This window comes from Panulirus ornatus, chromosome 17 (genome assembly GCF_036320965.1).
Source record: "Panulirus ornatus isolate Po-2019 chromosome 17, ASM3632096v1, whole genome shotgun sequence".
Classification (NCBI taxonomy): Eukaryota; Metazoa; Arthropoda; class Malacostraca; order Decapoda; family Palinuridae; genus Panulirus; species Panulirus ornatus.
The window spans coordinates 29,825,470-29,848,550 of record NC_092240.1 but is presented as its reverse complement, the minus strand read 5'-3'; the positions used below and the strand labels follow the sequence as shown (position 1 = coordinate 29,848,550).

Sequence of the window (23,081 nt, the reverse complement as noted above, 5' to 3'; positions counted from 1 at the left end):
ATTCCCGGTGCCACCCTTCCCCACAGGAAACAACATCACCACCCCCTGCATTAGTGAGGTTGCACCAGGAAATAGATGAAGTGAGGCCGTATCCACTCACCTACTTGTGGATACATTTTTAGTGAAAAGTAACCATCATCGTTGTTGTTTTGTATTATTCTTGTGGTAAAACATTCATTCCATAGGAGTCCATTCTTACCTTGCTACTGATTGCAGCACAACCTTGGAGCTGCAGGGGGAGGTGTTGCATTGCCTTGTAGTATTGGTCGGGGCCATCATCTTCACAGCCTGGGTTATGTGATGATAGGTATACTTTACTATTAAAGGGGGCCATGTCCTAGATTTTTTTTTTTTTTTTTAGGGGATTAAGGCTTTTCTTCAGTTGTCTCAGGGCCTAAGAGCCATTAGGAAAGAGCTGAAAATGAGAGAATCCTACTTTACTTAGATTATCCCATAGCCTAATGGTTACAGTGGCTCAGAAAATGAGAAGATCCACCATTTGGTAAACCATCATTGCCTTTCTGATTACCCTGGCAGGGTCTTGAGATGCCATTAATCTGTGTTACTATGATAAACTAGTAGATTCTTGAGGGTTTCTTGTACTTAAGTATTTCTACTTTTACCATGGCTTTTTTTTTTTTTTTTTGAGAGTACATATCGTTGATAATGATTACAAATGTAAGGTCAGATACTCATATTCAAGTATGATTATACAGTACAAAATATTCCATTTCAGCAGCAATATGCTCATCTCTGCTTCATTCAAAGTGTATGGTGCAGGACAGATGTGTCCCCTTTTTTCTCTCGGTTGGTCCTGTTGATATTTGAAATCTGTTACTGTTTCTCAATGAGGATTATTGTTCATAGTGTAAGAATTTTTTTATGGCGACATCAGAAAACATGACATTGATGCAGATTAAAGAATAAAGTCTCTGTGATGTAAGAATGATTATTTCCAGAAAACAGTAAAATATCCCATAACACACTGCTGGAATCAGTTCCCTCCGTCATGATGCTAAGTTCTTACTCTAGTGAGCAATTTTCTCATTGGCCCATCAGATTTTGCCGTTGCTTCCATCTTGTTGTCTGAAGATATAAGCAGTTTTTCCAGTGATCCAACTCTATTTACAAATTTCAGTTTAGTTTGTTTGGCACTTGATACAAGTACACACACCTTTACTGCAGTGTGAACAACATTTCAGCTGTTCACATTTGATACCATTTTTGTCTCCAACTATATTAGTACATGGAAAAAAAATTTATATACCCCTTAAAAAGGAAGAACAATGATACATAGAAATTTTTTTTTTTTTTTTTTTTTATACTTTGTCGCTGTCTCCCGCGTTTGCGAGGTAGCGCAAGGAAACAGACGAAAGAAATGGCCCAACCCCCCCCCCCATACACATGTATATACATACGTCCACACACGCAAATATACATACCTACACAGCTTTCCATGGTTTACCCCAGACGCTTCACATGCCTTGATTCAATCCACTGACAGCACGTCAACCCCAGTATACCACATCGCTCCAATTCACTCTATTCCTTGCCCTCCTTTCACCCTCCTGCATGTTCAGGCCCCGATCACACAAAATCTTTTTCACTCCATCTTTCCAACTCCAATTTGGTCTCCCTCTTCTCCTTGCTCCCTCCACCTCCGACACATATATCCTCTTGGTCAATCTTTCCTCACTCATCCTCTGTATGTGCCCAAACCACTTCAAAACACCCTCTTCTGCTCTCTCAACCACGCTCTTTTTATTTCCACACATCTTTCTTACCCTTACGTTACTCACTCGATCAAACCACCTCACACCACACATTGTCCTCAAACATCTCATTTCCAGCACATCCATCCTCCTGCGCACAACTCTATCCATAGCCCACGCCTCGCAACCATACAACATTGTTGGAACCACTATTCCTTCAAACATACCCATTTTTGCTTTCCGAGATAATGTTCTCGACTTCCACACATTCTTCAAGGCCCCCAGAATTTTCGCCCCCTCCCCCACCCTATGATCCACTTCCGCTTCCATGGTTCCATCCGCTGCCAGATCCACTCCCAGATATCTAAAACACTTCACTTCCACCAGTTTTTCTCCATTCAAACTCACCTCCCAATTGACTTGACCCTCAACCCTACTGTACCTAATAACCTTGCTCTTATTCACATTTACTCTTAACTTTCTTCTTCCACACACTTTACCAAACTCAGTCACCAGCTTCTGCAGTTTCTCACATGAATCAGCCACCAGCGCTGTATCATCAGCGAACAACAACTGACTCACTTCCCAAGCTCTCTCATCCCCAACAGACTTCATACTTGCCCCTCTTTCCAAAACTCTTGCATTTACCTCTCTAACAACCCCATCCATAAACAAATTAAACAACCATGGAGACATCACACACCCCTGCCGCAAACCTACATTCACTGAGAACCAATCACTTTCCTCTCTTCCTACACGTACACATGCCTTACATCCTCGATAAAACCTTTTCACTGCTTCTAACAACTTTCCTCCCACACCATATATTCTTAATACCATCCACAGAGCATCTCTATCAACTCTATCATATGCCTTCTCCAGATCCATAAATGCTACATACAAATCCATTTGCTTTTCTAAGTATTTCTCACATACATTCTTCAAAGCAAACACCTGATCCACACATCCTCTACCACTTCTGAAACCACACTGCTCTTCCCCAATCTGATGCTCTGTACATGCCTTCACCCTCTCAATCAATACCCTTACTGTTTATTACATATAGATTTTTCAAGGATCAGCCAAGGAGATAGGGGAAAAAATGTTTAGACTTAGGCTCAAGAAGTCCATGATATGCCTCTACCAACATTTTCAGTGCTACAATCCTCATGAGTAAGGAAAATTTGGGTTCCATTGCAGTAAGAAGTCCCTCAAGATTACTCTTCCATCCACTGATGTTGAAACAGTTCCTAAAAGTTGACTTTTCTCTTCAAATGGAGTCCAGTGATACACTCATATACACCTGATCATGGGCCTTCTTAATTATGGTGATTAGGGTTACTGACCATGAATCAGTAATTTACTCACTTTTATTTGAATTTACTCACTTTTATTTGAATCCTGGGCATTGCATTTGGCCCAGATGACATACTGTCAGTCCCCTACTTACGACCATTTGTACATACTACCGGAAAAAATGTGAATGAAAAGATATACATGAATATGAAAATTCAGCTTGGTTGCATGTTCACCAGTGCTAACAGCTACAGGAATCTGTGTGTAAGAGAGACTTGGGGGTTGATGTGGTCCTTAACCTGTTATAAGAGCCACACTTCAAGAAGTAGGAGGCAAATTGTCTTCAGGCGAATATTAGAATAGCTTTCAGGTATATGGACAAGGAAATTTTCAACAAGCTGTTCACATCTTTTTTAGGCTAAAACTATAACATACTTCTCAACTTTGGTTGTCACACCTAAGAAGCTCAAGGGTCTGTTAGAGCCAGTCCAAAGGAGGGCAGCAGGATGATACTAGAATTAGCGAGCTGAGTAACAGGAAAAGGCTTGAGATCATTAAATATCCTCACCATGGAAAGGGAAGAATGAGGGTTGACGTGATCACAACCTTTTTTTTTTGTGTAAGATGCATCCATAGTGTAGAAAGTGATTACTTTTTCAAGACATGCTGGGATAGCAGCTAGGAGACATAGCATGAATTTAAGCTAGAAATTTGTTAGAAGATTTAAAGAATTAGTGAAATGACTGAGGACATAGTGCAGACAGAATGCATCGATTTAGGAAGTTTTATGGTAGTAGAGAAGGTTCAAGAGATGGGGTCCCACATGTGGAAAACTCACTTGAACAGTGCATTTAGGTAATTAGTGGTTATTACCCCTGAAACAGCATGAAGGACTTATAAAAGTCCAGAGTGTAGCTTCAAAGATAGTACCAGAATTAAAAGAGCTGAGTTACAAGGAAAGGCCAAAGGCCTTTAATTTGCCCACCATGGAAGAGAGATAAGGGAGGTGTTACCTTATTGTAACATTCAAGTATTTTAAGTGTTTGACAGTGAACACTGAAAGATATAGGGAGAGAGAAACCAGAGGACATAACATGAAATTAATCAAGAAACTTATTAAAAAAGACATGGAAAAGTACTTTTGTAGCATTATAGTATTGATGATGGAATTATGGAATTAAAAAAATGAAGACATGGTTAGTGTAGACATCACATGTAGATTTAAAATGTTGTATGATGCTAGATAATGATTGAGCAATTCCCCCCCCCCCCCCCCCCCCCCCCCCCCCCCCCCCCCCCCCCGAACATTACAAGTAGATGCTGGTAATTACACACTCACATGCAGGGAGAAGGAATTCCTGGGGCTGGTCAGCATACTTTGAGCATGAAGACATTCAATGGGACAGACTTAAGTACACTGAAGTAGAGGTATGCAGGAAATTGAGTGAACCTATCAAAAGAATAGAAAGAATTATATGATTTGACAGATGGAACAGTCAGGATAACTTGTGGTCTAGTCGATGAAAAGTTAAAGAAAGTGCAAAGCCTACAGGATCAGTGCTTATTAGCAAGAAGGTAGATTATAGAGGAAATCAGGGACAGACGTTGATGAAGCAATACTGGACTTACCTGTAAGGTAGGTGGCACCAAAATTCAAGAGATTCGTAAACCAGGAGATTGATACAATAGATGAAAATCATTGATCATCTTGGAACTGGAAGATCACATGGTAGGTGAAGAAGAAAGAAAGAAGAGATAAGGAATACTAATTAAAAGATTACTGGAAGTAATTGAAGTATCAGATGCAGTTTGTGTTAAGAAAATGGAGAATTGGTGGTTATGACAAAAGAATGATAGGACAATCTTGAAGTCATCTTGCCATAAGGGACTTTAGCAGGCTAAGAAACTCAGAAACACTGTGAAATTCACTGGAGTATTTATCAAGCATAATAGACCAAGGTTAGAAAGGGGAAAGATGCAAAGAATGTAGTCAGAAAGGATTAAATGGGAGACACAACATTAGGCAAGACTACAGGATATTCCCTTGCTAGTGCCACAGAAAGGTCAAGAATGTTAGGTATTTAGATGAAAGTAATGTATAAAATGCAGTTGGATTACCATAGTTGTAAAGGGCATAGAGCTGGACTGTAAGGATCCTAGCATGGAAAATTGAACTAAATTTGTTTTAGGGAGAAACCTTTCCTAAGAGATATAAGAATTCACCTGTTCTGTTTAGGAGCAAGGAGGGAAAGAGAAGTTAAAGGAGAAGAGGATTGACCCACATAATAAGGCATAGCCTTAAATATCAGGAAACAGTAGAAGACCCATTCAAATTGTACACAATAGGAAGAGAAACAGTAGGAAAAAGGGAATTGTAATTGTGATATGGAACTCTCAAAATCTTTTAAGGATCCCTCATGATAAAACAAAACCTTAAGTTTCAGGAATAAGTGGAAGAACACCCATTCAGATTGTACTTAATAAGAAGAGTAACAGTAGGAAAAGGTGAATTTTGATAGTAATACATAATCCTCCTCCCAACAATTTTTAGTAATCCAGAACAAATAAACAATGGGGGAACAATAAAACGAACATTTCTCAAAGATGTTAGAATACTAATGGTGAAGTATTTAACTTTTAAAGAGGATTTTGGATTCTCAAGTTGACAGTCATAAAGAGACAAGTGTTTAAAGTTTATACAGGAAAATTTGCTTTTCAGCATGTAAATGAACACATTAGGATAAGAGGTACAAGATCTTACCTTCATATATATTAGCATTTTTGCAATAGTTCACAGTGCTGTGCATGATCTAGTATTTCCTATTGAAAATATCATATATGATACACCTGTTCGAAAAGTGATCATACAGTGCTTAAGTTTGATTATGTGATAAATGAAGATATAAAAAGAGCAAAGATGTGATAAATTTTAAAAAGAATATAAAAGGAACTGAAATGTGACAAGATTTAAAGATGAGTCATAATTGTGAAACCTACCAATTAGATAAGAGTTATGATTGTGGAAACTATTAACAGCTTAACAATTTCCATAGTAACATTTATTTGGAATTGGAGTTCCATGGTGAAAGATTCCGTGAAATTTACAGTGACGGAGTAGGAAAATGGCCACCTTTAGCATCAAACTTAGTCATCCCACTCCACAAATGTAGACATAAAGCAGCCTTAAAAAGAGACCATTGAATAGCAATGATAACACATTATTAAAACTTTTGAGTCCTAAGATGTAAATTGGCTCATTTTATGATATAAAACAATCTGCACAAGCCAGGACAGCATGTTTAAGGGTGGGAAGGTCTTGCTTCTTGAGTTGCCTGACCACTATAGAGGTACTGGAGAACAAACAGGATGATGTAAACAGACTTTACAAAAGCTTATGATAAATGTGATTATGTTGTCATAGCATATAAATCAGTTAAGTTGGGAATGTTGAATAGAATTGGAAGGTTGGTGTATAACTTCTTAACTAACAGTTCCCAGCTAATTGTAAATCAGGCTGTTTTCAGTCACTGCACAGTAAAATGTTCAGTCCAAAACGTTTACCAATCTAATTCTCATTCATGGTTTATATTTGAAGTAGTTTATCATGAGCTTACCACACTCATTATGTAAATTGGACTCTGTGATACAACAGCTGTTGCCGTTTGATTTGTAAATCTGAAATATCTAATGATACAGTACTAAGAATGCAAGTGATGAGGGCTGGATATCTGATAGGTGGTGGTGAAATGGAATGGGGATTGTGTGAACAGTTTGACAAGCTTTCCAGAGCAAGTTTACTATTTTAGTTTGTGATATTTATGCACCAAGAACTAAGGTTAACTGTATCATAACTTGTTTCAGTAAAACCATCATGATCAGCATTTTTTGTTACATGCTGCTGAAATTACTTGTGCCTTGAGCATATTCTGAGTTAGGTACAACTTTCTTGAAGTGCTACAGAACTGCTTCACTTTGATAACAGACGTTTCATGTATTGTCCCATTATGCTGTATTTGTTTCTTTGATATGAATTTATTTTACCCCCATATATGTTTCTTGGTGAAGAACTAGACTTGAAAGAATTGCTATTCATTTATTTTTGATTGAAGAAATTATTGAAAAGAATAGTTCTTTTTCTATAACTGCTGTAATAACTACTGCGAAAAATAATTGTAGAAGATTAATTTGGTTGGACAAAATATGTATACCTAACTTTCTTTCCAGAGGGTGGAGGTAGTGATGTATGGGGTCCAGCGGGTGGTGGTGGAAGTGGAGCAGCAGTAGCAGCAGCAGCGGCAGCAGGAGCCATGGGAAACTACCCATATCCCACACCGTCCATGATGGGCCCCTCCTCCCACCTCACACAACCACATTACATGGCACCACATATCCATGATCCTATGGTGGGTACACTTTAGTGTTGTAATTATTATCATAATATGAACTGTTTTATTAGTTTAAGTTGTATGTCACACCTTCCCCCTAACACACACACACTTTTTTCAATTTGCTATTAGCCAGAAATGGATTTACGTCAGGGGAAATATCAAAACCAGGCAATTGTGACATCCACAAAAAGGAAACAAGAGGAAGAGATAAAACTTGTATCACCATATGTTAGTTAGATTAATATAAAAACCAGGATCAAAGATTGATGCAGTCAGAGATGGAAGTAAAAAATGCAGTGATCATTTTAAGGTCATGAAAGGTGTCATGAAATGAAGGAACGTATGGATTTAGAGATTAAGGTAAATTATCATGAGCAGAGATTGGCATCATAGGAATGAAGCTAAAATGATTAAAGAGCAGTAAAGGTTAGAAGGAGCTATTCTGAACATCAAGAGGCTGTTGAAAAAGTATAGATATTTATTGAAAATCTTGGGGTGGGAGGTGCAGTGTTTAGGGTGGCAGTAGACTTGGAGGATGTTAACAGATGCAGTGTGACAGGAACCTAAGGACGTTGAGACTAAGAGAAGCTGTTGATAGAATGATGAATTATATGTATTGGGAAGAGACATAACAGTAAGCTAAATTTATGGTCCAGATGAGAATTTCAGAAAAGTATAGAGCATGTGGGATTGCTGCTTATTAGCAGAAAAGGAGATTTTAGAGAAGGCCAGAGGAACATAGACTGAGGAACCAAAGCTGATGAACTGTGTTGCAAGGTAGGTAGCAACTAAATTGGAATGATTGGTTGGTTACCCATGAGCTCAACAGACTAAGTTTTTTATTATTTTTGGAATAGATGAAGACTATACCCCCAAATAAAGAGGAAAGGGGAAAGAATGAATTGCTGATCATAGGGTTATTAGAGGCAGCAGATTTACTAGATGCAGTCTCTGTGGTAAAGAAAAAAAGAAGAATTATTGGTAAAAGTCATAAAGGTGCAGCCAGTTATGGTTGTTTGATTTGGAATCAAGGGTACAGGTTAAGGAACTCAAAAACAAGGTGGATATCAGTCGAATATTAATCAGGTAGGTAGACTTGGAGAAGCAAGGGAAAAACAAGGAAGACAGTTAGAAGGCAAAAAATGGAAGATACTTAATGAACCAAGAGGGTAGATCATCCCCAGTGCTGGAGGGGGTTCAAGAATATTAGGCAGTGGTAATGGATGGCTGAAAATATTGTATACAAAACTGATAGATTACTGGTACATAGTAAAGAGCTGAAATTTATGGATTTTATAAAGTAAAACACACCTGATGGTGCTGGATCTGTGGAGGTAAGATCTCACCTTTTCTGTGTAGAGGGGTACACGGTAGTAAGAATGGAAAGAGGAAAAAGGAGGAGGAGGTTTGGTTCCCATTTTATATTCAGAAATGACATCCTTCTGGCAAGACAGGTATGGAAGACTTTGTAATATACTACTTTTGAAATCCCGAGGTGCATTATACACAAAAAGAGATAAGTTTAAACATCCAGACCCCAAGACTCATCATCTGAAACTCCATAGGATGCACAGTTAAGAAGTTTAAGAGTGCACATTAAGAGTGCACACTTAGATCAGGTAAACTTAATAGACTCTCACAGAGGGAGAGTCCACTGTGGAAATTCACATTGAAAGTGGAGGTCAGGAAACTTCAACCAAAGACATGAGCACAGAAAGTGACTCTGACATTGATCAAGTATAGAAAGAGGAGTAACTGGAAACTAGGAAATGGTAAGCACAGACATGTTTTTAGAGAGAGACAGATCTCCAACTCTGGTATGGACAGAGAGGTAGAAAATGGAGGCCAGGAAGCCTTTATCACAGATGTGAGCAGTGAAAGGGACCTTTGATGCTGACTCAAGTATGGAAGGAACAAGGGAGGAAGAAAGCAGAAGCCAGGAAACACTATCAGGCCTGGCCACAAACACAGAGAGGGTGAGAGGTGATGCAGTAAATGAACAACAAATCTGGGGATAGGCAAAGTTTAGATATTATGCAAAGGAAAATTGCATATCTGGCAAGACTGGCATATACTGAGGAAAATGTAAACATAAATACCCTAGAAAATGCTTAAAGTAGCTGAAGAAAGGTAAATGCTGATATGGGAAAATATGCAGATTCTTCCATTCAGAATTGTGCAAACAGTCACTGGGATTAAGCATTGCTTGAAGAAGTACTATGAGAGCAACCACATATCAGGGACAATGAGGCATATCCTTAGTTCATCATCAGAATACACATTATTTTTTAGTTAAGGAACAAAACAGAGGCAGGGAAGAACTACCAGAAGAGGAAATGATACTGGCTTCCTTCTTCAGAATGGTGATGGAACTGAAAGCATTCTGTCAGTTAGGATTGTCAGATAGGATTGTTAAAGCTTTGGAAAACAAAGAAAATACTGATGTGATTTACACAGACTTTGCAAGAGCATTTGACCATAGTGTCATGGCACATAAAATACGAAAGATAGGAACTCCAAAACAATACAGACAAGCCTTGTAATGTCCTTCATATATGCCAATGTACATGGACTGAAATCACATAGAATAAATAAAATCCTGTTTATTAGTGGCTTGCCAAATTGTCATATTCATTATTTGCAGCCTTCACTGAAACACACACAAAAGACCATATTGATAGTGAGGTGTGGATCCCAGATTCACAACTTGCTCAAATGTGACAGGGCTAGTTCATGTGGAGGAGTTGCACTGTATATAGTAGATACACTCATATCAACTGAACTCTTGAACTCCTCAAATGATGCAGTAGAAGCACTCATTATCAAGACTGAAAACCCAAACCAGTTTATTGCAGTAATCTATAGACCACCTGATGCAAAGCCTAATGGTATTACAGAACAAAAATGAAGAATTGAATGATGTCCCAACCTCCTCAGAAGTCCAGTCCCAAATGTAATTGTCTTAGGAGACTTCAACGTACCACACATTGAATGGGGACATGCAGGAAATAGAATCATAAGAGAAAATTCTGGCACTGGAAACAGCTCAGATGAACATCAGCATAAAAGTTCTTTAGACTTTGTGAAAAGTTTTCTTAAAACCAACAAATCACACATAGACTTATATGTGATACTACTATCTCAAATGCCCTGTACTATGATCATGACCTTAGACACAGGAAACAAAGGTGTTTTTGGTAAATTCACCTTTAACAGCAAATGGACAAACTGGGAGGATGTGATCAATGAGATGTCTGTGTCACAATGGGAAACCCTACTGAGTACTAAAACAGAGGAGGGATGTGTAAATGATGTGATCACTTTGGTACTCCAAACATGCAGCAGACAAATACTTGTGGGAAGAAAGCACAAAAGGTCTAGACTAGAACAAGAAAGGCTACCACTTTACAGGAGGCAGAAAAGACTTGTAGATCTTTTAAAGAAGGCACAGCACATCCAGCAAAGGAAGGAAAACTAGGTAAGGGAATAATTGGACGTAGATCATGAATTAGTGGTGATGTGAGAAGGAGATGGAGTGAGTATTTCGAAGGTTTGTTGAATGTGTTTGATGATAGAGTGGCAGATATAGGGTGTTTTGGTCGAGGTGGTGTGCAAAGTGAGAGGGTTAGGGAAAATGATTTGGTAAACAGAGAAGAGGTAGTGAAAGCTTTGCAGAAGATGAAAGCCGGCAAGGCAGCAGGTTTGGATGGTATTGCAGTGGAATTTATTAAAAAAGGGGGTGACTGTATTGTTGACTGGTTGGTAAGGTTATTTAATGTATGTATGACTCATGGTGAGGTGCCTGAGGATTGGCGGAATGCGTGCATAGTGCCATTGTACAAAGGCAAAGGGGATAAGAGTGAGTGCTCAAATTACAGAGGTATAAGTTTGTTGAGTATTCCTGGTAAATTATATGGGAGGGTATTGATTGAGAGGGTGAATGCATGTACAGAGCATCAGATTGGGGAAGAGCAGTGTGGTTTCAGAAGTGGTAGAGGATGTGTGGATCAGGTGTTTGCTTTGAAGAATGTATGTGAGAAATACTTAGAAAAGCAAATGGATTTGTATGTAGCATTTATGGATCTGGAGAAGGCATATGATAGAGTTGATAGAGATGCTCTGTGGAAGGTATTAAGAATATATGGTGTGGGAGGAAAGTTGTTAGAAGCAGTGAAAAGTTTTTATCGAGGATGTAAGGCATGTGTACGTGTAGGAAGAGAGGAAAGTGATTGGTTCTCAGTGAATGTAGGTTTGCGGCAGGGGTGTGTGATGTCTCCATGGTTGTTTAATTTGTTTATGGATGGGGTTGTTAGGGAGGTAAATGCAAGAGTTTTGGAAAGAGGGGCAAGTATGAAGTCTGTTGGGGATGAGAGAGCTTGGGAAGTGAGTCAGTTGTTGTTCGCTGACGACACAGCGCTGGTGGCTGATTCATGTGTGAAACTGCAGAAGCTGGTGACTGAGTTTGGTAAAGTGTGTGGAAGAAGAAAGTTAAGAGTAAATGTGAATAAGAGCAAGGTTATTAGGTACAGTAGGGTTGAGGGTCAAGTCAATTGGGAGGTGAGTTTGAATGGAGAAAAACTGGAGGAAGTGAAGTGTTTTAGATATCTGGGAGTGGATCTGGCAGCGGATGGAACCATGGAAGCGGAAGTGGATCATAGGGTGGGGGAGGGGGCGAAAATTCTGGGGGCCTTGAAGAATGTGTGGAAGTCGAGAACATTATCTCGGAAAGCAAAAATGGGTATGTTTGAAGGAATAGTGGTTCCAACAATGTTGTATGGTTGCGAGGCGTGGGCTATGGATAGAGTTGTGCGCAGGAGGATGGATGTGCTGGAAATGAGATGTTTGAGGACAATGTGTGGTGTGAGGTGGTTTGATCGAGTGAGTAACGTAAGGGTAAGAGAGATGTGTGGAAATAAAAAGAGCGTGGTTGAGAGAGCAGAAGAGGGTGTTTTGAAGTGGTTTGGGCACATGGAGAGAATGAGTGAGGAAAGATTGACCAAGAGGATATATGTGTCGGAGGTGGAGGGAACAAGGAGAAGAGGGAGACCAAATTGGAGGTGGAAAGATGGAGTGAAAAAGATTTTGTGTGATCGGGGCCTGAACATGCAGGAGGGTGAAAGGAGGGCAAGGAACAGAGTGAATTGGAGCGATGTGGTATACCGGGGCTGACGTGCTGTCAGTGGATTGAATCAAGGCATGTGAAGCGTCTGGGGTAAACCATGGAAAGCTGTGTAGGTATGTATATTTTCGTGTGTGGACGTATGTATATACATGTGTATGGGGGGGGTTGGGCCATTTCTTTCGTCTGTTTCCTTGCGCTACCTCGCAAACGCGGGAGACAGCGACAAAGTATAAAAAAAAAAAAAAAAAGATCATGAATTAAAAATGTCATGTGAAACACAGGTAAAAGAAGAAGAAAGAGCCAAAAATGAAATAAGAAATAACCCAAAATACTTTTACTAGAGGGGACGGGAGCGGGGGGCCGGAAATCCTCCCCTCCTTGTATTAACTTTCTAAAATGGGAAACAGAAGAAGGAGTCACGCGGGGAGTGATCATCCTCCTCGAAGGCTCAGAGTGGGGTGCCTAAATGTGTGTGGATGTAACCAAGATGTGAAAAAAGGAGAGATAGGTAGTATGTTTGAGGAAAGGAACCTGGATGTTTTGGCTCTGAGTGAAACGAAGCTCAAGGGTAAAGGGGAAGAGTGGTTTGGAAATGTCTGGGGAGTGAAGTCAGGGGTTAGTGAGAGGACAAGAGCAAGGGAAGGAGTAGCAATACTCCTGAAGCAGGAGTTGTGGGAGTATGTGATAGAATGTAAGAAAGTAAATTCTCGATTAATATGGGTAAAATTGAAAGTTGATGGAGAGAGGTGGGTGATTATTGGTGCATATGCACCTGGGCATGAGAAGAAAGATCATGAGAGGCAAGTGTTTTGGGAGCAGCTAAATGAGTGTGTTAGCGGTTTTGATGCACGAGACCGGGTTATAGTGATGGGTGATTTGAATGCAAAGGTGAGTAATGTGGCAGTTGAGGGAATAATTGGTATGCATGGGGTGTTCAGTGTTGTAAATGGAAATGGTGAAGAGCTTGTAGATTTATGTGCTGAAAAAGGACTGATGATTGGGAATACCTGGTTTAAAAAGCGAGATATACATAAGTATACTTATGTAAGTAGGAGAGATGGCCAGAGAGCGTTATTGGATTACGTGTTAATTGACAGGCATGCGAAAGAGAGACTTTTGGATGTTAATGTGCTGAGAGGTGCAACTGGAGGGATGTCCGATCATTATCTTGTGGAGGCTAAGGTGAAGATTAGTATGGGTTTTCAGAAAAGAGGAGTGAATGTTGGGGTGAAGAAGGTGGTGAGAGTGAGTGAGCTTGGGAAGGAGACCTGTGTGGGGAAGTACCAGGAGAGACTGTGTACAGAATGGAAAAAGGTGAGAACAATGGAAGTAAGGGGAGTGGGGGAGGAATGGGATGTATTTAGGGAATCAGTGACGGATTGCGCAAAAGATGCTTGTGGCATGAGAAGAGTGGGAGGGGGGCTGTTTAGAAAGGGTAGTGAGTGGTGGGATGAAGAAGTAAGAGTATTAGTGAAAGAGAAGAGAGAGGCATTTGGACGATTTTTGCAGGGAAAAAATGCAATTGAGTGGGAGAAGTATAAAAGAAAGAGACAGGAGGTCAAGAGAAAGGTGCAAGAGGTGAAAAAAAAGGGCAAATGAGAGTTGGGGTGAGAGACTATCAGTAAATTTTAGGGAGAATAAAAAGATGTTCTGGAAGGAGGTAAATAGGGTGCGTAAGACAAGGGAGCAAATGGGAACTTCAGTGAAGGGCGTAAATGGGGAGGTGATAACAAGTAGCGGTGATGTGAGAAGGAGATGGAATGAGTATTTTGAAGGTTTGTTGAATGTGTCTGATGACAGAGTGGCAGATATAGGGTGTTTTGGTCGAGGTGGTGTGCAAAGTGAGAGGGTTAGGGAAAATGATTTGGTAAACAGAGAAGAGGTAGTAAAAGCTTTGCGGAAGATGAAAGCCGGCAAGGCAGCAGGTTTGGATGGTATTGCAGTGGAATTTATTAAAAAAGGGGGTGACTGTATTGTTGACTGGTTGGTAAGGTTATTTAATGTATGTATGACTCATGGTGAGGTGCCTGAGGATTGGCGGAATGCGTGCATAGTGCCATTGTACAAAGGCAAAGGGGATAAGAGTGAGTGCTCAAATTACAGAGGTATAAGTTTGTTGAGTATTCCTGGTAAATTATATGGGAGGGTATTGATTGAGAGGGTGAAGGCATATACAGAGCATCAGATTGGGGAAGAGCAGTGCGGTTTCAGAAGTGGTAGAGGATGTGTGGATCAGGTGTTTGCTTTGAAGAATGTATGTGAGAAATACTTAGAAAAGCAAATGGATTTGTATGTAGCATTTATGGATCTGGAGAAGGCATATGATAGAGTTGATAGAGATGCTCTGTGGAAGGTATTAAGAATATATGGTGTTGGAGGCAAGTTGTTAGAAGCAGTGAAAAGTTTTTATCGAGGATGTAAGGCATGTGTACGTGTAGGAAGAGAGGAAAGTGATTGGTTCTCAGTGAATGTAGGTTTGCGGCAGGGGTGTGTGATGTCTCCATGGTTGTTTAATTTGTTTATGGATGGGGTTGTAAGGGAGGTAAATGCAAGAGTCCTGGAAAGAGGGGCAAGTATGAAGTCTGTTGTGGATGAGAGAGCTTGGGAAGTGAGTCAGTTGTTGTTCGCTGATGATACAGCGCTGGTGGCTGATTCATGTGAGAAACTGCAGAAGCTGGTGACTGAGTTTGGTAAAGTGTGTGGAAGAAGAAAGTTGAGAGTAAATGTGAATAAGAGCAAGGTTATTAGGTACAGTAGGGGTGAGGGTCAAGTCAATTGGGAGGTGAGTTTGAATGGAGAAAAACTGGAGGAAGTGAAGTGTTTTAGATATCTGGGAGTCGATCTGTCAGCGGATGGAACCATGGAAGCGGAAGTGGATCATAGGGTGGGGGAGGGGGCGAAAATTTTGGGAGCCTTGAAAAATGTGTGGAAGTCGAGAACATTATCTCGGAAAGCAAAAATGGGTATGTTTGAGGGAATAGTGGTTCCAACAATGTTGTATGGTTGCGAGGCGTGGGCTATGGATAGAGATGTGCGCAGGAGGATGGATGTGCTGGAAATGAGATGTTTGAGGACAATGTGTGGTGTGAGGTGGTTTGATCGAGTAAGTAACGTAAGGGTAAGAGAGATGTGTGGAAATAAAAAGAGCGTGGTTGAGAGAGCAGAAGAGGGTGTTTTGAAATGGTTTGGGCACATGGAGAGAATGAGTGAGGAGAGATTGACCAAGAGGATATATGTGTCGGAGGTGGAGGGAACGAGGAGAAGAGGGAGACCAAATTGGAGGTGGAAAGATGGAGTGAAAAAGATTTTGTGTGATCGGGGCCTGAACATGCAGGAGGGTGAAAGGAGGGCAAGGAATAGAGTGAATTGGAGTCATGTGGTATACAGGGGTTGACGTGCTGTCAGTGGATTGAATCAAGGCATGTGAAGCGTCTGGGGTAACCATGGAAAGCTGTGTAGGTATGTATATTTGCGTGTGTGGACGTGTGTATGTACATGTGTATGGGGGGGGGGGGGGGTTGGGCCATTTCTTTCGTCTGTTTCCTTGCGCTACCTCGCAAACGCGGGAGACAGCGACAAAGTATAAAAAAAAAAAAAAAAAAAAACTTTTACTTGGATGGAAAATGCAAATCTGGAGATTCTAAAAGGGCCTTATGAATCAGTATTCAGTGAGCCAAAAACCACATTAAAACTGAATGACCCAACAGATTTCTTCCTAAACAGTAATCCCAAGTGCACACATAGCAGATATTACCTTATCAACACAAGATTTCAAGAGAGTCATTGAGAGCATGCCCTTATACTTAGTTCTAGGCCTGGACTCATGGAACTCAGTATTCATAAAGAAATACAAATCACCTCTAGCACATGCATTAAGTATTTCAAGAAGAAAATTCTGGATTCTGGCATCGTTCCTGAGAATCTGAACTTGTCCACATTGCTCTACTGCACAAAAGTGAAAGCAAAGCAGTCAAAAAACTATTAACCAATAGCATAACTCATTAAAATCTGTGAAAGAGTCCTAAGAGGCAAGCTGATGGAATTTATGGAAGTGAACAAGATTCATAACTCAGGAAAGTATATTTGGAAGGTGGGAAGGTCTTGCCTATCAGTTGCTTGACCATTATGATAGGATTGTTAAAGCTTTGGAAAACAAAGAAAATACTGATGTGATTTACACAGACTTTGCAAGAGCATTTGACCATGGTGTTATGGCACATAAGATACAAAAGATAGGAATAACTAGAAAAATTTAGAGATGGAAATACAACTTTTTAATGAATTGATCACAACACATAGTTGTAAACCATGCCGTATATACTGCCTCTATAGTGAAATGCTCAGTTCCCTAAGGAACAGCACCCACAGTTCCATATCATTCTTTGCCGTTGATACAAGAATAAGTATGAAAATCACATTAGTAAAAGATGCCAAAGGCTACAAATAGACATAAACAAAGTCTTACATGGGCAGCTAAGGACAACATGCATTGTCTTCATTGGAGATCATTTTCAACTCCTCTGGTATGACAAAAATTAAGAGATCAAAAACAAAACAGAATACCAGACAGACACAGATCCTGTCATAAACCAGATGAACAACATAAGGGATCGTGGAGGAATAATGTCTAATGGCCTAACTCTTAGAGAACACAACAAACAACAGTTGCCTCATGCAGAAGGATGGCAGGCTGGTTCTTGCAGACTTTCAAGACAAAAGGAGTAAAACCAATGATGATGTTATTCAAGACACTGATTCTTTCACGAACTGAATATTGCTGCGTTCTAACACCATGGGTGAAATTGTGGTATAGAAAGTGTCCAGAGGTCTTTCACAGCCCATATTAATGTGGTAACAGAACTAAAATACTGGAAACAAGCTGAAACACTGAGACTATACTCCTGGAGCACTAATGGAAGAGATGTATTGTCATGTCCAAGATTTGTAAGTACTTCCCCTTTTCTCTTCTTTTTTCCTTTCATAATTCTCTCTGTATTTTAATAAAGGCCCGACTCTGATGTGGAATTTTTTACTGTGACTGGAGCCTCCAAGGTAAAAGAATAAATCTATACTTCGAAAATCCTAGGTGTGGTTCCCAACCTACATTCAAAGATTAGGTCCATCTGTCATAACAGACTCAGAAGTCTTTGTTAAATAGCACCTCTGAAATCCAGAGGTGCCATATGTGCGAAGAGAAAGAACATCTTAAACATCTGGGGCTCACAGCCCTTCATCACCTTGCCATCTACCATCAGAAGCAGCAATGGAAATGCATAGAGAAGTTCAAGAGTACACTGGATAAATACCTACAAAGTGTACCAGACCAACCAAGCTGTTTGGGCTATATGGGCCTGAGGGTTGTGGCTTTCAGCAGCCTTATCAACCAACACCCGGGGATTAGAGTGATTACAACAGGTTTTAAGCTATCAAGAGACTCTGGGTCGGTGGATTTGGGTAGTGAAGTAAAACATGCTGCCTTCCAAGCTGTGGGGGCATTTAGATCGTTTGACTGAAGCATTAATTATGGCTATTAGCTGTATAGCTAATACATGGGAGAATTCCTTGTATAGTTTCATTGGAAGATCTGTGAGTGTGGTTGAGAGACTGGTTTTAAGGTGCTAAAGGTGCTTAGCAACTTGATAATTTTCCCTGGAATCCACAGGGAAATGACACACAATAAGTTCCCTAGTACACTTATCTGGGGAGATACAAGAAAGAATTATAACAGTCATTTGATATACAAGGAAGAGATGTAGCTAGGACACCATTTGGTAAACGAGTGACAACCCACATGAAGGTCGGGTGTGTTCAAGTCCAGCAATATGACCTCTTTTAGAATATTCAGTTGATGTATTGAATAATGTTCCTTTACCTGTTTCAAAGTCAGTTTTTATTGAATTGATAAAATTTATGGATTTGGAGAAGATGACACGGTTGATAGAGATGCTTTGTGGAAGGTCTTAGAGTATATGGTGTGGGAGGTAAACCTGCTGGAAGCAGTGAAAAGTTTTTATTAAGAATGTAAGGCATGTGTACAAGTAGGAAGAGAGGAGAGTGATTGGCTCTGAATGAAGGTCCATCTGTGGCAGGGGTGTGTGATGAGCCCATGGTTGTTTGATTTGTTTATGGATGGCGTGGTTAGGGAGGTAAATGCAAGAGTTTTGGGGAGAGGGTCAAGTATGCAGTCTGTTGGGGATGAGAGGGTCCTGGAAGCGAGTCAGATGTTGTTCGCTGATGATAAAGCAGTTTGATGGAGAATGGTATGCTCAGAAATCTGGTAAGGCAGTGGGTAACCCTCTTTCACTTGTATTAAGTACTCTTTACATGGAAGTCTTTGAGACAAAGTTACTTCAGAACATTTTACCCTTTGATGCAATTTGGTTTGTGTAGATGATGATGATTGTGTTTGGCCAACAAATGAAAATTTACAAACATTTCTCTCTCTACTTAACAATTTAGTACCTTCCATCAACTTTACTGTAGAAATTGAAAATATGTTATGTTACCATTTTTAGAGTGCATGATCCATAGGGATGGAAACATGTTTAAGTTTAGCATATATCCATTATTATTCAGCTCAACATGACAGAGTTAGATTATCATCATTCTAGTCTATGTTTCTTAGGACATCACGTATTTGCAATCCAGGGTTTATTGATGATAAGTTTGAGAAGATATATTCAATAGGATCCAAGTTAAAGTATCCTAGATCTGTCATTGATAAATCCCTTAAGTTGGCTAAGAAATCATCTTATAGAATTGCACCTAAATCTCCCCCTGACACCAAGAACCTTTTAGTTCTCCCTTTTAGTAATGATTTTATATTACTTCCCATGTTGCTTAAATCCTTAAATGTAAATGTTGCCTTCAGCAACAACAATATTATAAAGAATATCTTAATCAAGAATTCACCAGAAATTTCTGCAGGCTGTGTTTATAGAGTGCCATGTAGAAATTGTGATATGTTTTATGTTGGGCTGACTGGTAAGGATCTTTCTGTTAGACTTCAGCAACACAAATATAGCATAAGAACAGAACAAGAACCGAATGCCTTGTTTAATCAACTCCACCAAGTAATGACTGGAAATGCCATCTGCTGCCCCTCTTAAGACATTCACATATGAGTCTTTTCTTTAATGTGCCTGACACTTAGTACATCAACCAGTGATGATCTCTTTCCATCTTTCCTACACCCTCTTTTTAAACCAGGTATTCTCAGTCCGCAATCCTATTTCAGAACATAGCTCCACAAGCAGTTCACCATTCTATTTCACAACACCAGATACCCCTTACCCCCAGGTATACCCTCAACTGCTACATTCTCACATTCAAATCACCCATCTCTCATAGTTAGCACCTCTCATCCAAACTGCTTATATACTTACTAAGAACTTATAATACCTCCCATCCTTGGTAATACATTTTCAGTTTTACCAATTTTATTTTATTTTTTATATCATACATGTTCATTGTTTCCTGCACAAGCAACGTATCACCAGGAAAAAACAAAGAAATGGTTTCATTCACTCACATCCTCTCTGTAGCTCTCATGTATAATACAAGAAAACCAAAGCCCCCTATCTTCATCCATATCCCACTAACCTCTTCTCTGGTTTCCCTTGACCACTTCATATACCCTGGTTCAGTCCATTGACATCACATCATCCCCTGTATACTACATTACTTCAGTTTGCTCTATCCCTTGCATGCCTCACACCCTCCTGCATGTCCAGGCCCCTAAACCTCAGTGCATCTCTCACTCCATCCTTCCACCTTCTCTTTAGTTTCCCCTTTTTCTTTGGTCCATTTACATCTGACATGTATACGCTCTTAGTCGTCCTCTCCTCACTTATCATTCCCATATGTCCAATTGATTAAAAAACAAAACGTAAAACATATTGTCTTCTCACATTACATTTCCAACACATTCATCCTCTTCTCCACATTTTGTTAAATGTGTGTGCCTTACACCCATATTCCCAAGACTGAATTCTTATTTTTTGTTTTTCAAAGACTCGACATTATCTCCTTAGATGTTTCTGTTTTTCCACTGCTGAGTACAGTAAACTGTGTATGTTATCATTATAACATCTGACATGTCTTGGATACCTCACATTACGCAGATAGTGTAGTCTACCATTAGAAAATAAGGTTTGGTATTCTGTTTTCGATGCCAAAGTTTTATCTCCAAGTTGTTACAGTAAATATACAAAGACTTCATCTTTCTGGAATACTGTTATCTTTTTTATGGCTTCTTTAACTTGACATAAGCTCTTCCAGTCTGACTTCACTTAATGATGTACCAGTCGTTCTCTTTTATAGATATTACTATGGTTTGTGGTCCCAAGAAGTTGACAAGTTATTGCATCTCTTGATTACAATACTATAAGACCTTTTGCAGCTAGAGTGTAATGTGGTGTGATGTTTGTTTCCCTTACTGCTGAGTTTTAGAACTCACTACCTTCTTATGTCTTTATGAATAGACGTGATGTGTTATTTTAGATAATGCAAGCTTTTGGTTCCTTATAACCTCATAGCTCTTTTTTAAAGCTGAAATATGAAAATTTCTAATATTTATGATTAATACAGATGTAGAAGTTGAATTTGTAATAATGAAAGTAAAAGTAGCACTATAGATTCTAGATTAATTTCTATTCATTAGAAAGTTACTTGATGTAAAGGATGAAATTTGATTATAGTAATATGAGAATATTTGGCAGTTACCAGACTCCACCTGCTCATGGTTTTGCCACAGATGAAAAGTCTTTTTCACCAAGGCTGTACCATCAGCTGTTGATGAAAGGTATCCATCATTTCTTTGCTAATGGAAGTAGCACAACCTTGAAGCTGCAGGAACCCCTTCAAAGAAAGGGGTCCTAGGGTTAGATAATGATAATAAGTTAAGATGATAGTACAGTGATACTTAATGTCATTATTAGTACAGTTCTCTTATGCATATGTATGATATGGCACTAAGTTTGCTTCCTATATTTGAAAACATTTGAAATACATAATATAAAGAGTATTCTTACACAGAGTTATGATAACATGGCATCAGGCTTGCCACCCATGTCATCATTCCGTGGGCCTGGTGCGAGCAGCACTACTGGTGGGGGATCGGTAGCCACTTCCTCGCCTCTGTACACACATTCTCCTGTGCCTAATCACACCCAGGCCACAGCCACAGGCAACACAGGCGACACACTCGGCAAAGCGTTAACTTCAGTGAGTACTCAGGCTTACTTTAAGTTTTGCATTAATGCTGCTACTTTTGCTACACCCTTTACTTGACAGTGCTCATGCACATTCGCACTATAGCAGAATTGCATGCAAAATACAAAATATGTTATGAAACACTTGGGTACCGCCAGATGACATTTTACCAAGTAAGTTTAGTATGATAAAACCACTTTTGTTCTTTATTTCCCATTCCTGTAGATTAAATAAAAAATTTTGTGTGGATGTGAAATCTTAGATACTATAACACAGCACATGGGATATTTTGGGTTAAACCAATATGATGTAATGTGCAGTTAGGAAAGTTATTCTCTGAAAAAATATTTTAAGCAAATAAATTTGTAAGCATACAGTAGAACTGGCAAAATATACCCAGTGTTTGGTAAAGGTCATTTGTTTTTCAGTCTGTAGTGCTTCTGTTGAGAAATAAAAGGATCAAGTAAGGAAGACAAAGCATAACTGTGCTTCTAATTTATGGTGAAATAGTTGTAGACAAAGTGCAGTATTTTTGAATGCTCGAATGCAAAATTTAGGCAGAATAGCTTTAGTTGAATTGCGATAAATTAGTAGCACTGTGTATAATGCGAAAGAAACTCATTCAGTTGCAGTACAGTATGTTTGCTTGTTTCTAAGGGTCATCTGTGTTTAACCTGTAATTTGATAGCTGTTTATTGTGAACATTGTTCTGCACCTGAAATAGTAAATTTTATCTCTATACTTCATTTTGAAAGATGGCTTCTCTGAATGAGTTTTGTCTGCAAATGCCGATAGCTTCTTCATTATATATGGTATTAAGTTTTATAAACATAAGAAAATGGAAACATTGTGTTGATTTAGTGGAACTGTAGTTTGTTGTTCATGGTGGGTTGTTATGTCCATCAGATTTATCCCGGAGAGCAGACGTCGAGCAGCTACAGCAGTAATCCTGGCACCCCAGTATCCGCCACATCCCCGCCCCCTTTAACCTCTGGGGCAACTAGTGGGGCTCCCCAACAGTGGCCACAGCCCCACACTCCCACCTCACCTCATTATGACCAATCCCTCCCTATGGTAAGCCTTCACTTTTACTATGTCTTTTGGCAACAGTTTAAAAACATGGCAAGAGAAGATCTTATGCACACCTGAAAAATTTATCAGAAACTAATGAGTAAGGAACACACTGTTACACTGCATTACCAGTGTGTCCAGTAATAGCATCCCTTGCAACACCAGCACTTAGCTTGCCAGCATCTCCACTGTTGACTAGTTATATCTTGCATGACTGTAGCCTTCTTAGTCCTTGAGGCACAAACCTGTTCTCCAGATATTTGCTGCGTGGCAGTGAAC

General features: G+C 39.6%; 1 protein-coding gene across 13 annotated transcripts in view; it reads left to right on the top strand.

Annotated features, from left to right (window-relative positions):
- Positions 1–23,081, top strand: part of LOC139754662 (transcription factor 12-like) — a 723,853-nt gene that overhangs the window by 581,956 nt on the left and 118,816 nt on the right. For 12 of the 13 annotated variants that reach the window (XM_071672207.1, XM_071672206.1, XM_071672198.1 and 9 more), the window contains exons 3-5: positions 7,233–7,411; positions 21,555–21,743; positions 22,638–22,805. In XM_071672207.1, the coding sequence (XP_071528308.1) occupies positions 7,233–7,411; positions 21,555–21,743; positions 22,638–22,805 (536 nt within the window). The remainder of the gene's footprint in view (positions 1–7,232; positions 7,412–21,554; positions 21,744–22,637; positions 22,806–23,081) is intronic. The other variant, XM_071672204.1, reaches the window with a different exon arrangement.